The 17,199-nt window shown below is 43.2% G+C and overlaps 1 protein-coding gene across 1 annotated transcript in view; it reads right to left on the bottom strand.

Moving 5' to 3' along the window:
* The window catches only part of smad1 (SMAD family member 1), a 31,345-nt gene that overhangs the window by 6,213 nt on the left and 7,933 nt on the right, over positions 1-17,199 (bottom strand). Inside the window, exons 2-6 of the mRNA XM_017464841.3 lie at positions 8,197-8,754; positions 4,927-5,205; positions 4,499-4,615; positions 1,179-1,400; positions 124-380 (exon numbers count right to left, since the gene is read on the bottom strand). Coding sequence (XP_017320330.1) covers positions 124-380; positions 1,179-1,400; positions 4,499-4,615; positions 4,927-5,205; positions 8,197-8,596 — 1,275 coding nt within the window. The 5' untranslated portion in view covers positions 8,597-8,754. The remainder of the gene's footprint in view (positions 1-123; positions 381-1,178; positions 1,401-4,498; positions 4,616-4,926; positions 5,206-8,196; positions 8,755-17,199) is intronic.

Here is a 17,199-nt window from a genome sequence, read left to right as displayed (position 1 = left end):
TGAATAAGAATGAAGCAAAATGAGACATCAGTATTGGCGTGTCGCTGCAATTCTGCTGATTAATTACAGCCATTAGGCTTGAGTTTTCTTACGGAGGTGAACACACTGAGACGTCCACGCTACCTTGACAAAGCTCATGCGAATAGTGCACATCTTGGTGAGCTCGTAGACGGCCTCGAAGCCGTGGTTGACGGACTGGGCGAGCAGCTCGGCGAACTCCTGGTTGTTGAAGATCTTGAGGCTGCAGCCGCTCGGGATCTTGCACACGGTGGTGGGGTGGAAGCCGTGGTGGTAGTTGCAGTTGCGGCTCTGCACGAAGATGCTGCTGTCGCTCAGGCACTCGGCGTACACCTCGCCTCCTACGTAGTACAAGTGAACGCCTGCCAAAAAACATCCACATCCTTCGTTACGTCAACTTCACTACAACTCCTGGATCTGCTGACACAAATGACTGGATTAGAGCTGGACGTTGTAGATGTAGACGAACATCATTTCCACGTAATTTATTCTGGGTTTAATATAATTAATATAATTAATATATGGGTTCCACATGTATTTTTGATTTTTTAAATAATGAGGTAAAGGTATGTTTATTTGTTTCTGATTGGCTGGAAGACACCCGGACACTGTTAATGTAGTCAAAAATCGAATAATTATTATTATTATTTTTTTAAATCAGAGATTGCAATCATTGCTCATCATATCGTATAATCAAAGATTTTGATCTTAAGACTAGGGAGGTGCTTTAATGAAAATGACAAAAACAAAGTCCACCCATAATAATAACAACACTCATATACCGTAGCTTTTTAATATATTAGAACATTATCTTTTTTTTTTAAATGAACAATTTGCTATTTTTTACCATTCAGTTCAAATTAAACAAAGCAAACGTAGCTGAGCTATAAGCAAGGCGAAGGAAACATCACTCTGTGGTGTTTTTTGTCTCCGCCTAGTCCCATTCGTTTCTGATCTTGGGACACTGTAGTACGATCCTAATGGGAGTGTGTTGATCGATTGAAATCAGGCCATGCAGTACACCGCCAGGAAGTGGACTGCGTAACATTAATCTATATTATCAGTTTGCACGAGCTGCGCCCCGATGAACCGCATCGTCAGGTAAACCGCACAGAAAACCACGAATACATCCGTAATGTACACAGCGTCCCGTCTCGAACCTTTCCCGATGTGCCGGCGCGTGTTCTCGATGGTGGAGTTGCGGTTCACGTTGGACAGCAGGCCCAGGCAGAAGCGGTTACGATTGTTGGACGGGTCGGTGAAGCCGTCCACCAGGACGCTGGTCGAGGACGCCTGGAAGGCCTCTCCGACCCGGTTATTCAGCTCGTAGTACACGATGGAGCACCAGTGCTTGGGTTCTTCGTACGCCACCGACTGCACATCTGCACGCACAGAGACAGACACAATGACATAATGACGTATCATACAGTATATCATATTTATATAACCGCAGTGCTGTTCTGATTGGTCAAAAGACACTCCACATAACCTAGTAATAATAGTAAACAGATTGAAAAATGTGTTGTTGTAATCGCTGATATGGTGGCGTTTTCGCTAAGGAGACGTTTACAGAAGGAGTCTCCAGTGCTAGTGCTTTGTAACAGTCGCTCCGGGTAACGTGACAGACGGGCTGGTGGGGAACGACACTTAATGTGTTAACAGGAACTAACTTATCCTGCACTGGCAGATTGCTCTAGTATAAGACGTATAAAACGATACCTCCAAAAACAGTAACTCTGTTTTGATCCGTCACTGATTATATTCCTACAGCAGCGCACCCTGAAGGTTTTATTCCTCATGTATGATATAAAAGGTATCATAATTAGTTAAAAACGTTAAACCGCACAAGAACATATTCCCTAGGTGCTATAGCGCTCTCTGGTGGCTACACTGACTCTGAGATTGCTGAATGATAATGTGTCTGCAGTCCCGCACTGATTTTTGCAGTTTTAGTACATCATTGGGCTACTCATGTCACGACTACATCATTTAAAAATAAAAACAGTTTGATAATCAATACAAATAGTGATAGATTAATGTTAGGCACTGCTCTATGTACATGTCACAAGCAGTGTGATCTTGCCTACAGTTGGAAAATTATTATTCTGTATTTACATTCATCTACTCGTTCAGATTTGTTTCCGTACTGTTTGACAGCAGGAGCTATGGAAACCATTTGGATTCAATTAATGACATTAACTCAGTACATGATATTAAAAAAATGTGAATCTGGAGTCTGGAGAATTTGAGCTCGCGTAAATAATCTAACCTAATAAGCTGCTATGTCAACATCTCCAAACTGACATTATCTGATCATGTTTTAATCAGATTATCACTAATGTATACAATCTAATTAGGACTCTGATCACACAGCTGTATTGACTAATACGAAGGCTATTCACACACCAGACCCCGTATCTGAATCAGTGTTGTGTGAGGATCTGTGGTGAATATCAGATGAACATGCGAGTCCGCGCCCGTGTCGTGCCCCGTGTCTGCCCACAGCGAGTCAGCCGTGCTGCCCTTCCCTCCCTCCCTCCCTCCCTCCTCCTCCTCCTCCTCCTCCTCTGAGAGAGAGAAAGCTGAAGTGTGTTTATCCAGCACACAGCTCTCCTCTGCTTCCTGAGCCGGGTGGCACCGAGTCACAGGTGTGTTTTGTCTACCCCTTTCCCATCGTTGCGTTCACAATGGGGCAGCGCCCGACGCTCCTACACAGGATGCAGCTTGAGCTCGGCTCGCGAAACTCCCGCTCCACTCACATCTCCGCAACACACTCGATGTCTCCGTACACAGAGCCGTGATCGGATTGATATTTCTACAACGTTCTATTGTCTAAAGCACATATTCTTGGACATTTTATAATCAGGGAGACATGTAACTGTAAATAAAATCACAATTTTTGAGAATTAAAACAGCACAAAACGTCAAATCAGCTGCTTCCAATCAATCAAGAGTATGCAAGTGTTAGGAACCACCCTCCCGAAAATAAACGATAATGAACCATTGTGACGAAATGGGAGGTTGAAACGGATGCAAGTGCAGATAAGGGCTTTATTAGACGAGAGATAGGCAGTCAAATCCAAATAGTGAAACACAGGTGTGTTCAGAACAGGCGAAGGGTCAGGCGATCGGAAAACGGGCATGAAGTAGGCAAGGCAAGGCACAATAGAAGAAACTAGGAACTAGGAACGAGATCAAAACCCATGAACCGAAATACGAGGAACAAAGGTTTGGCACGGTGATAACACTCAATACTTCGCACCACATATAGACACACGAGGGGTTTAAATAACAAACATAATCAAGCGTGAACACAAAACAGCTGAGACTAATGATGACACATAAGGGAACAACCAATGACAATACAAGGGCGGAGACAGGACAGAAATCATAACAAATGCACATGTCAAAAGTAAACAAAGTCAATGTCACTGAAACACGGAAGTGCGCTCGAGCTTCGGAACACGCTGCTTGCTACAGCGCTAGCGCGATGGGAAATCGTGACAATCATGATCTCTAAGGCTACGTCTACATTCATTTTGAAAATGCATCTTTTTCTCTACGTTTTGGCCTTCCGACCGCACCGAGACGGCGTTTTTTTGTCCAGCTAAAACAGAGCTTTTCCCGAGTGGATACATTTGCAAACGCAGTTTTTCGCGTTGAAGTGTGGACTCTTAGAAAACGGAGATTATTCAAAAACAATGAGGCATTTTTATCCACGTGAAGCAGTCATGTGACCCATTCACATGACGGTGTCGTACTGCAGTGGTCATGCCTGCTGTCCAGTTTGACAGCGTTGTTAAAAGATTAAGGTCGCTTTGTACAACCTTCAGATTGCGTTTTTAAATAAACGTCTGACGGAAAGCGACGCAGGCCGAAGCCTCTTACGTTTTTACGCATGCGCAGTATAGGGACGTGAGCCTTTTCAGGCATTTGAGTGTGGACGAGCGGTTCTTGGAAAACGTTTGAAAACGGCCGTGTAGACGTGGAGCGTTTTCAAATCGTGGGCGTAGCCTGAGAAAAAGTGCATTGTGACATCATTTATCACAATATCGGAATTATACTGCCATATGACCCAGCCCTAGTACCCGGACAGAAATGGTAAGCAAATTCATCTCAGGCACGTAGTTATGCTCACTCGATGGCAATATAAGTGAGAAGAAAATGTGGACGGATTTATTACGGTACCGTTCCGCACTGCACAGTGGAAAAGCGGTACAAGTTTAAGACACAAAGACAAAACTGGTAGACGTAGAACCATGGGACACACTGTGTACTGTAGAATCTTCCGGAAAAGCTCAAGCGGATGTGATGGAGAAAAAAAAAAAAACTACACTACGTCTGCACGTGTGTGTATGTGTGTGTGTGTGACTTCCTGCACCTGTAGTGTAAGCACTCAGCTGCTGACAGTTTAAGAGGATGATGTCAAGCAGAGATGATGAATGATATGGGCTGTGTGTGTGTGTGTGTGTGTGTGTACCTGTCCGGTTGTTGATCTCTACGGGCAGGTTGGGGGCCAGCAGGTTGGTGTCCATTGGCTGGGGACAGTCCTGTGTCATCGGCTCCTCAGGGGGCACATAAGCAGGAGGCGGAGTTTCTGTGAGCCAACACACAAACTTTAATCCATGATCTACATGATCCCGAGTCAGTCTCAGTAACCGGACATGCTGTTAGTGGAAAACACCCAACTCTGAAGTGGTGACAGTAAGTCTGCTTCATTCGTCGCTGCATCACACCACCACGCTGTTGATTACTGTCCTAGACCGGCACGTCCCGGAGTGTTTAAAGTTGCAGCTTACGAAATGCTGACACTCAAGACAATTTTTCACAGCCTTCTTTGCTCATATTTACCAATATTACTGGAGCGCACTGTATAATCTACTCTAAGATCCAAATTTTCAGTCTCACCTGGCATCTGGAAGGGGCTGCTGGGCTCAGAGCTGGCCGGTGAGTGTGGGAAGGTGGCGCTGCTTGCCGTGCCGCTGTTGGGCGAGCCGGGGTAACTGTTGGAGGGAGAGTTGGGGCCGAACGGTAAGCTGTTGCCCGGCTGCTGGGTGAACGATTCCGGGTATTTAATGTTGTGGGGCATGTGCGGCTCCGTCTGGTGCAGCGGGTTGCGGAAGCGTGGCAGCATGGACAGCTTGGCGTTGAACTCGCTGTTCCGAGGCACCAGAACCGGTGGCAGAACTGTGCGAAATGATGCAGGAGATACACATCAATCAATTTTGACCAGAGCAGGGAAGAGATTTAATCTGAAGAAAGAGTGTGAAAATATAAACATATAAAGATATGATATCATACCACGCTGTTACATTGTTAACATTATACCACTTTAATGTATTGCACGTAATGGTGTCTTTCATTATACTGAAGTGAAGTGAATCCCTTAAAATACACTCCAAAATGTTTCAAACATCTGCTGCTTTTCGGAAATACTTCGCATAATAAAATGTTCGTTTTCTAATGAAAGAAAGGAATACGTCGGCAGGATGATATTTTTGTCTACGACACCGATTTCAAACATTTAATCACACACCTTCAGATCAAAAGCTTCTTAAAATCATGAGAAACATTTCGGTCGAGTGTCCACAAACTTTTGACCGGTGGTGTATATATAAAGCCGCATTAAAGTAACTGATCGTTCTGAGATACTACCGAGGCACAATCATGAAAAAGCTATCGTCCCAATTCGCCTAAATAGTATCCCAGATTAGAATTGGTGTTTCCCAAACGGTAGTGTGTTAAAATGAGGATCCCAAAGGTACCCGGATGGTCTACTATTCCCGGTAGATTTTCGAAGTGTGGATCCGTGGACACTTTTTCAGCCAACGTTACTCACGACTTCTTGTGCAGAAGGGAATGGTAAATGAAATGATATAGTATGAATTCTATAAGGAATGACGAATGAAGAAAAGCTGACATGCTACGAGGAGTTTGTTTACGGTGACGGTGTGTGTAACTAGGAGACAACGTTCTCCTGCGTTACGTGACGTGTTAATATGTCCCAGCACTTACATACTCCTTTACTGTATAGTATAAGTAGGTGGCTTAGTGGTTAGCATGTTTGCCTCACACCTCCAGGGTCGGGGGTTCGATTCCCACTGTGGCCCTGTGTGTGCGGAGTTTGCATGTTCTCCCGTGCTTTGGGGGTTTCCTCCGGGTACTCCGGTTTCCTCCCCCAGTCCAAAGACATGCATGGTAGGCTGATTGGCGTGTCTGTAGTGTGTGATTGTGCCCTGCGATGGATTGGCACCCTGTCCAGGGTGTACCCCGCCTTGTGCCCGATGCTCCCTGGGATAGGCTCCAGGTTCCCCCGTGAGGAAGGATAAGCGGTATAGAAGATGTATGGATGGTATAAGTAGGCGAATTGGGATGCAGCATGCCATTTTATCTTGGGTTCTGCATATATAATACCTGCTTTAAGGGGGTATTAATTTGCAAAATGAATCAATTTGCATTGACTCTGCATTGGACTTTGCACTTTTGGCTTGAAACGGTCAAATTTGAATATTCTGACACACAAAACCACACACACACACACACATATATATATATATATATATATATATATATATATATATATATATATATATATATATATACATATGTCAGCTATTGGTCATGGTTTGGTCGCCTGCTATAATGAAAGGAGGAGAGCAGTATGTGTAAGACAGGTGCTGAGGGAGTGTGTGTTCGGCAGGCCTGCATTCCTTCCTGCTATTGTGTGAGACGTCGACAGGACTTCCTGCTGCACTTTTCCTCTATGCGGCCACATGTTCGCTGCACACGCGCTCAACACACACACACACACACACACACACACTCGACAAAACAAAGCCCTCATTCTCCCTCTGAATGGAATTTCCTGCTCCTGCTCTCTTTCTCAACACACACACACACACACACACACACACACACACACACACACACACACACACACACACGGTGGACAGCTGTTTCTGTCTTGTCAGCTGACCCTCTTCTTCTGCTAAGCGAACAAAAAGGGGGGCTGTGTGTTTCATGTCGCCTTTTTCCCTCTGAGAAGGACTGGAGGACAGGTTTTGTTTTGTCAGTCACCAACCCCCCCCCCCCCCACACACACACACACACGATAGACAAACTCCTAGATTAGCTAGTTTTTGTCTTGTAATGCTGATGATAAAGTAAAGGCTAGTCAGTTGGTCCAGCAGAGGAGGATGTGGCGGAAGAACGAGAGATAACCCGTGTACAGAGATGTACTTAGACATCAGGCTTAGATCGTCCAGTGATATTTAGCAATGTCTAGCAAAGCTATGCGTCTGTTTACACAGAGAAAGTTATGCGTATTCAGACTCGGGTTACGCACCTGCTTAATTTACATTTCCCCAGTCAAGATCACGCGAATCACCTGCACGCAGTTCATGTCGAGACTTTTCTGGAGTAGAAGACGTATACCCTGTACTATACGTTTCCGTGTGTGTTTTCCGCAGGTGTGTTCTCCGATCACGAATTTGACCTGATTTAACCTGGTTATTGATGAGATAAATAATATACAGCGGGGGAAATACTGGACGCGTCAACATTTTTTTTTCAGTAAATATATTTCCAATGAGGTTATTCACATGAAATTTTCACCAGACATCAGTATTAACTCAAGAAATCCGCAAATATAAAGAATTCACAACGTTAAAAGTCCATAAGTAAAGAAGTTTCTTGTGTGACACCTTGGTAACGAAAAGCCTTTGTATAGACCGTCAATTTACTCACCCAGCTGATATTAATTTGCACAGATAGGGGGTGTAATTACTTACGGATTTCAGCTGGTTCCTTGCCTTACCTTGCCTTGGAGAACTGCTTTTTCTTAGCGTGTTCAATACTTTTTTCCCGTCTCGTTCCACTTTATCACACATAACTTTAACGTTGTGAATTCTTTATATTTGCGGATTTCTTGAGTTAATACTGATGTCTGGTGAAAATTTCATGTGAATAACCTCATTGGAAAGATGAAATAAATCTTAAATAAATTTTTACTGAAATAAATGTTGACGCGTCCAATACTTATTTCCCCTGCTGTATGTAATACAGTGTATATAATTCCTCATTTGTAAGCGGATAAAAGCGTCTGCTAAATGAATAAATGTAAATGGAATACAAGATGATCATGAAGCTAATGTGTTATTCCGTGCCGTGAAGACTCACCTGGACTGTCCACCCTCTTGTAGTGGTACGGGTTGATGCACACGTCCTTCTGCTTGGATCCGAAGGGAAACTGGCAGCACTCGAGCGCTTTGAGCTCGTGGTGCGACTGCAGGTCTGGCCAGCGCCACACGCGGCAGTAGATGACATGCGGCAACCCTTTACGATGTGACACCTGCAGTCGTCCGTCCAGCGAGCGTGGGATGGTCACGCAGCTGCTGGGCTGGCCGGGGCAGCTGAGCGCGCGTTCCAGCTCCTCCATGGCGCCCTTCTTCTTCTTCAGCTTCTTGACGAGCGCGTCCACAGCCTTCTCGGCCCACTTTTCCTCCTCGTCGCCCTGCTTCCAGCCCAGGAGGCGCTTCACCGCCGGGCTGGTGAAGGAAAACAGTGACGTGACGTTCATCCTGCGGGGACAAACACGCCGAACGTCCCGGGTCCTGACTGGTCTTTTCTTGGGTTTTTTTTTTTTTATACCGCAGACACTGAATGTCAGAAAGGCCTCGCACAAACACCAGCAGAACAGGAAACGGTGCCGATAAAGGACGCGGATATCCAGCTGATCTGCAGAGAGAAAGAGATTTGCTCATTATAACACTCCTGTGTGAGATTCTCCCGCGGGAGACCTTCAAAACAAAGCCAGACCAACAGGAGAAGCAACTGGCTGCACATCCTTGACCTTATGGTGTAACATCATTCCCTCACACATCACCGTTTCTGGGAATCAGAGTCACAATGCACTGTTTTCCAGTACGTCCAGTCAACACCGCATTCTCCAAATGGTTTCCGGTACAGCCGTGAGTTCACACAGTGATCTCGGATGTCACCGGTTGCACACATCCGTCAGTGATGCCGAGTGGCTTTGAATATCCTCCTGAGTCACTGCTGGCTTCGTCTATAGAGTTACACGCTTATACGTCAAATTTGTCAAATTTATTTTTCGCCATTTTTTCCCCCGCTCTCGCCATTCTCACGGGGCCTGCCAAAGACAACAGCGCATCTAAAACATTTCAGAGCTTCTGCCCTTGACATCGCGAGAGGAAATGCTGCTTGGATGAGGCTGAAAGTGGCCATGCAGTGAGATCCCAAGACAGCAATTCAGCAGCAGGAGAATGATTGGAGAGAGACGGAGGAGAAAACACGAGTCTGCGCTTCTTTTGAAATTACTCGAATCAAAAGCTTGAAGTGTCGACAAGTAACTCATGGAGCGGTTGGGGAGAGAATGAAAATGGAGCGCTGGGAGAAATATAAAGTCTAAGACTGGTCCAGGCCCACACTTACAACGATAACATTGATCAGAAAATACCCAATCCATCTTAACTTCCTCTCGATTACTAACCGTATAAAGGATTTTTATGGAAAAACTCGACAGCATAATATTTTCTCTCTTGAAGAAGAAGATAATAAGATGGAAATGCAGCTTGTCATGTCACCGAGAGATTCAGAAAGCGCAAACTCCTCTATCCTGAAGACTCTGCCATGTCTGTAAACTTAAACGTTACAGCTTTACAAAAAGTTACGGCTGTTACAGTGCGCTAACATTGGAGACTCCTTATCCAGCCATTTTCCCTACCGCTTATCCTACACAGGGTCGAAGGGAGCCTGGAGGCTATATCCCAGGGTACTCGGGGCACAAGGCTCTGGGGGACACGCTGGACGGGGTGCCGGTCCATCACAGGGCACAACTGCGCACACAATCACACACTACAGACTACAACGCATGTCTTTGGACTGATGGAGGAAACCGGAGTACCTGGAGGAAACCCTTGAAGCACGAGAAGAACATGCAAACTGGCGGGAAGGCGGGAATCGAACCCCCAACCCCAGATCTGCGATGCAAACATGTCCATCATTGTATTTTCTTGTAGTAACAGATGTATCGGGGATTCTGCTTTTACATATGAAGTGTTTAGTCAGTAATCTCACCCTTGTTTTGTCTTCTCCCTCAGTGCAGTTGTTTACGCAACAATCACACTCAGGTGCAGAACGAAACTATCTCCGAGAGCGCCGAAGCGAGTGTCACAATCCTGAGTGGACTCTAGCATGGTCCGATTGCAGTGAGAAAGTGATTCAACTCTGAATCGAAGCAACTCGACTGCATGTAAGTGAACCACGCATGCTGTTTGTAAATGGGATGCTGAGACAATACACAAATTGTTTTCAACTAGATATTTACGGTCCCCTACCGAAACTATTGGAACGGCAAGGCCAATTAGCACTGAAGATCTACTCATGGTTTTAGCCGTCAGTTTCACCTGTGAAGGCTGCATGTGTTGTTAAAAAGGATAAGCCAACATGAAGACCAGAGAGCTGTCTATGGGAGAAAAGCAAGCCATTTTGAAGGTGAGAAAAGAGGGGAAATCAATCAGACGCATTGCACAACACGGCATAACCAATAGAACAGTATGGAATGTCCTGAAAAAGAAAGAAACCACTGGTGTGCTGAGAAACCAGACAGCGAATGGGTCGGCCAAGGAAAACACCAACACCTGATGACAGGAACACTGTGAGAGCTTTGAAGTAAAACCACAAAACAACAGTCAGTGACAACCTCCAACAGGGCAGGGGTGAAGGTATCACAATCTACCATTCAAAGAAGACTTTGAGAGCAGAAATATAGAAGCCATACTTTTGAGGACCAGTCACGTTTGATTTGTTTAATTATGCACAGTGTGAAATCAAAACGAACGAAATAGGAAAGCAAATCAAATGTATCGCTGTGATGGATTGGCACCCTGTCCAGGGTGTACCCCGCCTTGTGCCCGATGATTCCTGGGAGAGGCTCCAGGTTCCCCCGTGACCCTGAAGAAGGATGAAGATGGATGTATCGAGATGACTCTGATTCAAAACTGGCAGATGGACTAATAACTAAAAACACTTTTTAAAGCACATGATGGGGAAAAAAAATCCATTTAGCTTTGTTCCACATTTGTCCACAAACATGTATTTTTATTTTATTTTACTGAGTGATAATCCTGACCAATCCACGATGCTCCACGGAAGCGTCTCTGTTCGGATGAATCATGACTCCGATGTGATTCGACGTGTTTTCAAACAACGCAGGACCAGACACAAAGCACGTCATATGAAAAGTTCATATCGTGTGTTTTGATAGAGTGAAACGCATATCGCAAATGTTTGTTGTTTTTTTTTAAATCCGTATTGTCCGTCTGTACATTCCATCATGCAGTAAAAATAAGTAAAATAGGTCATTTTGACCTGGGGCTTAGGAAACAAACACTGGTTATGTGACTGTTAACAACCGAAGGCTACACGCCCACAGCTGTGTTTTCAGTGCGCTGTTCCTGCCAACTGTTTGGGAAACATAAAATAAATCAGGAACACGCGCTCACAGATTCACAAGGCTGATTAACACTGCGTGATAACAGCTGTCTTATGAGTTTACTGCGTGTCTTCCAGTGTTCGACATGAAAATCTTCCAGAATGTCCGCGATTAAAGGACTATTCGGACAGGATACGATTCACAAAAGTGCTCTCTGAATAAATTAAAGAGAGGGGCGTGGCTTCACGATGTACACATGTTCATCAACTGCATGTTTTGACCTTTATTATGTTGTAGAGCTTGTGGCTGCGTGTCATTATTAAGTCACATGACTTAATCACATGTTACTACTCTATGTTACATTTTAAACTCAACTTGGTTTTCCTTTTGGTTTTGGCTGGCGATTACCGAAAAGAGCGAGCACTTCCTGGAGTCCGTAGACTGAAGAAAACGGACAAAACATCTTTTTCTACTTGATATAATGGACTTCTTCTTTTTTTTTTTTTCTAACAAAAATATCCATTCAGATAGGTTACACAGTATAATCTATACTACCTGGGGTTGTTTTTAATGATCATTTTATACACAATTTCAATCTTTCCAGACTAATGCACAGAATCCATTAAATACGGATACGGAATACGACTAAAAGTCTCAGCGATGTTCCGGTAATAATCACATTGCCTCACCTCGTTATGTAAAAAAAAAAAAAAAAAAAAAAACTAATCCAGTCTGAATAGGGCTTAAGATTCTCTCAGTGATTACATTTACATGGACAGCGGTAATCTAATTATTGACCTTATTCTGATTAAGACAACATTCTGATTAAGGTGTTTACATGAGTCGCTTTTAGAATATTCCTTTCACGTTCCTGTTTTGCGTGTTATAGAACATAGATCGATTAACAGCACGCGTCGTTACGTCGCCGCGCCACGCCGTCCGACGCCCCTCCAGAATTTCACGTATCGGCATACAGTTGGTCTTCGTTATGGCACCGTGTACAGTTTTGGGTGTTTTTGTTTTAAATTTCATGAAAGTTTCGAGTGCAGCTAATTATCGATTCTATACGTGCAAATAGACGACTGCTTGAAGCCGTGGGCTGCGTCCCAAACCACGTACTTACCTACCATGTAGTAGCTCAGATACATGTATTTCACCTACTATATAGCAGGTAAGTACGCGGTTCGGGACGCAGCCGTGCTCTCTCGTTTGCCGTCAAGCGGTCGAGCGCTGCCGTGTGTGAACGTGTCCTGTCACACAATGCGGTGAAAACTCTCACACGACGTTAATAGTGTGATTAAGGTGTTTACGTGTCTGTAACGCACTTCCGTAATGCGACAAACAGGAATACTCCACACGTCTTAATTCCATCTGTGTTTACTTCGAGTATGACTTTAATCAGATTAAAGTCATCAGTAATCTCTGTTCACATGCTAGTTTCTTAATCAGAGTATCGTCTTAATCGGGTTCATATCGGATTATTGTTGTCCATGTAAACGTCCTCTTTGAGAGCTGACCCGGGCAATACGACCATATAATGCAACATGGATATTGACGCTGAAATTATGTTACGGTACGTTTTTCAGAGCCATCGCGGGTATCATTTTTAAAGGATAAAAAACAACAACAACATTATTATAAACTGATTTTTTTGTAACCTCAAAGTAATTACAGGTGTTCTTTTTTTAACGAATCTCTAAAAATGTAACATAAAATTGTCGTTTTCAGCGTTAAATAATTACATTTTATGCCCTGTATATGTCTGGGTGTGTGTGTGTGTGTGTGTGTGTGTGCAGTTTTGACTTTGTGGGGACGTTCGTAAACCGTGAAGTTTTCTACAAAAAACTGAAGCCTTTATTTAAAAAAACAAACAAACAAAAAACTATAGGACCCAAAAAGTTTCCTTTGGTTACTGAGGTTAGGGTTAGATTCAGATGTAGGTACAGCATTATCTATCTGCATTATTAATAATGTCAATGGAAGGACAGATAGTGTGTGTGTGTGTGTGTGTGTGTGTGCGTTTGAGAGATACTGTCCTTGTCTATTACTAGATTAAAAGTCAGAGAGATACACACTAAACTCTGTTGTGCATTAAAGCCCAACATCAAGGCCTACTCATACACGCAGTCATTGTTTTTATGATTTCTTCCACTTCGGTTCCCCCCGCCCCCCGCCCCCCGCCCCCACCTCAGCTCTCATGGCCGAGAGCAACACCAGTCAGAGCTCGCTTTTCTCTCCGAGGCCAGGATCGCAGCTCTGGGAGCCCTTCAATGGAAACAGGTGCTGTTTACACCGATTGTGTAGAGCACCATGACAGGAAAGCTAAAAAGTTCCTCCTATATTTAGAGCCGTGGAGTTGCCAGGAGCTAATTTAAAAGCTCGGGAACTCGCGCTGTTGTCGGGGAGGAGCAGAGCAGACTGGGAAGCACGCCGCTCACAGCCAAGTGCAACAAAGCACCGCTCGACACGTTCGGCGTTCGTACAGCTACGGCCTTCTGATTAACCGGAGCCCGAGATCAAATAACCCACTTTACCGTACGGCGTTCAGTCACACAGAGTGCTTTCTATTTCTGTTCCTTACGAGGGCGTTCTTGCAGGGAGCGTACTCACATAATCTGGCATAAATTCTAACGTTGTCATTCTTAAGGTGGAAGGTACATGCTTTAGTCTCGGACTGAATTGCAAACTGGACGAAATGAATAAAACGAAACGTGTTGCCATTTTACCGTCTTGTGCAAATGTTCCCCTGTGGTATTTGGATAGAAATGTTCCGTTTCTATTGAATGCACACGTGAAAGGATTTCCAAAAGGTTCAACAAGACACCAAACCAAAATCAGGAGAGAAATGATTTTTAAAGGGTGGTTTTCCAGACCGGATCTGAAGGCAGAGGTCTAACTAATACACCTTTTCTTTCTCCTTTTCTTTTAAACTCACGATTTTGTTGTTCCACAGCGCTGTTGAATTCTGTGAGTCAGAAGGCGCTGAGTCATTTTCAGCAGCTTTGACAGTAGTTCTGGCTGAAAGGTTCGTATTAATGTTTCTATAGTGACAAGTTACACACATAAATGGATGACAAATGTTCACGAGGTGAAGGATTCGGCGAGGAGATAACATCGATCGAGTTAGCGTTTACGGAAGGAGTCTCCAGTGTCAGCGCTTTTGACTTTGGTGTGTGCTGTTATAGGGAAATAATCAACCTCAGGATGGTAACAGTGAAACCTCCAGGAAGGTAGATCTCAAGGAAGCGGGTTGGTGATTAGTGGTGTACATCAACACTGCAGAATATTGTATAAAGTAAAGTAAACTGCACTGAAAGGTTTATTTGTAAATTATAAGCCCATACAATACTGTATACAGTAGTATGTAGTGTGATGTGCATCCTCGCATAGCTTTTAGAAAAGTTTGCTCCATTTATAAAGCAGGTTAAAAGAAAATCATTGTATTGTTCAATGTGAAGTATTATTACGTTATGATGAACAGGACGTTCACAGGGAATTGAACTTTAGCCTAGATAATCTAGGTCTAGTCATTAAAGTCTAAAACGGTGCTGGTGGTCAAAACGTGGACGAAGAGAACAGTGCATTAGTCTGGTTTTCCCCGTCTGATTCACTTCTGTGGGTTCAAAGACACTCTCCACTTCTAAAAAAAAAAAAAAAAAAAAACCCTGACTCTCATGGTAAAAGAATGTGGTTGAAACTACAACAGAAAAAATACTGATAGATTATGAACTCCCAATCTGAATTTCCTGACCTGGTTTCTAGTCTAATTAGGAAAAGGTTCAAGACCAGGGAAATGCTTGCCGTTTGATCTGAATTTGAAAATAAAACTTGAGCTCTTACATGGAAATATTTCCCATAATATTGAAGTGGATGGAAAATCAAAATAGCTTGCAAAATTTTTCACAAAGAAACGAACAAAAAAAAAAAGTCGCATAATTAGTCGAATGGGGTCGACCTATGTGCAAATAAAAAATAAAGTGTGACATGTTCCTCGAAGGCCCTAGAGTTTGTCAGAGAACATGCCTAAATAAACAGCATAATGAAGACCAAGGAGCGCTCAGAAAGTCCAAAGTCCTGAAAAAGTATTATAAAAATATATCTCAAACTTTGAACATCCCACAGGACTTGGAACATTTAAAAAAAAAAAAGAATAAATGGAACAACCGTGACTCTGCATATAGGAGGCTGTCGACCAAAAGTCATTGACTGGGTAAAGAAGGCATTAGTCAGAGAAGCAACACAGAGGCCAAGGGTAACTCTGAAACAGCTGGAGAGATCCACAGCTCAGATGGGAGAAAATGTTGACAGGACAACCAGAGCCTGGTCACGCCACAAAGCTGGGCTTTATGGAAGAGTCGTGAGAAGAGAACAAAAAAAAATGAGTATGCCAAAAGGCATGTTGGAGTCTCAGCGAACATGTGGAAATAGTGTTTCTGGCCTAATAAGCCCAACAATTGAGCTTTTTTAGCCTTGGCACAAAGCACTCCATTTGGTGGAAACTTAAGATCATCTGTACAGTGAAGCATGGTGGTGGTAGTATTGTATTGTGGGGATGTTTTTCATCAGCAGGGACTGGTAAACTGGGCAGGGTTGATGGCAAGATGAAAGGAGCCAGCTACAGGGCAATCCTAGAGGATTGAGAAACCCTTGTGAAACTTCCATTCCAAAACACCTACTGTATTTCAGCTGACTCATGGGGGGGTCTGATCATTTTAGCTATGACGCTGTAATTTGACTTCTTCTGCTTTACACTGCCAACACCAACAGGTGAACTGTACTGCGGGCGGCACTCGACCTCAAGACCACATGGCGCAGACACCTGGATAAACTGAACCCAAAAAGGATACACAGAAGCTACATCGAATGTACGACTAGTCGCATATCTGCGGTAGAGAAAAGACTGAGACACGTCTCCAGTACTTGTTCAGCTACAATGGTGATTTTACTTCTAATCGATTAAAAACATTTTTTAACAGTTTCTAACTTTCACACTTCAACAGTATGTAAAAATAAACGGACAAATATCGATACAAATGATTATTTTAGAAGTAACTACTCATGACAAAAGTTTGGTCGAATTTTTCATTGTTTGGGTGGAAATTTGCTAGATCTTTTTAAAAAATTTTTATTTCTATGATGGAATATTTCTGTAAAGCTCATTTTCTAAACGTAACTATGTATAGACATTTCCTGTTAACTGTTTCCTGTGATTCTACTGGTTACTGTCCTTGTTTTCTTTTTTTTTGGAAGTTTTCATGAAGTCACGAATGTCCCGTAGTCCTTTAGAAGCGCTACGTCGTGCGGACGAACGGGTTTGTACCTTCTGTTTATACAAGACGTTGACATAAAGCTTGTCGTCATACAACAATGCAAAATATGTGTGAACAAGAGCGTCTGCAAAATGACGAGATGGAAACGTAAATGTGAACTTGTCATACATGCGAATAGATTAAAAAAAAAAAAATTCAATATAAATAATTCAGTGTTCTGATAAATTTGCTATACAAAAGCCTAAACATTGTTGTATAATCGCTTTATTATTTAAAAAAAAAAAAAAACAGATTTAGATATTATGCGAATTATTTATTCTCAATGCCTCGTTTAGACAATATGTTGATATATATATATATATATATATATATATATATATATATATATATATATATATAGATAGATAGATAGATAGATATAGATATATATCATCAACATTGTGGTAATCTATGGCA

This window comes from Ictalurus punctatus, chromosome 3 (genome assembly GCF_001660625.3).
Source record: "Ictalurus punctatus breed USDA103 chromosome 3, Coco_2.0, whole genome shotgun sequence".
NCBI lineage: Eukaryota > Metazoa > Chordata > Actinopteri > Siluriformes > Ictaluridae > Ictalurus > Ictalurus punctatus.
The sequence above is the reverse complement of the archived record's forward strand: the minus strand, read 5'-3'. Positions and strand labels throughout refer to the sequence as shown.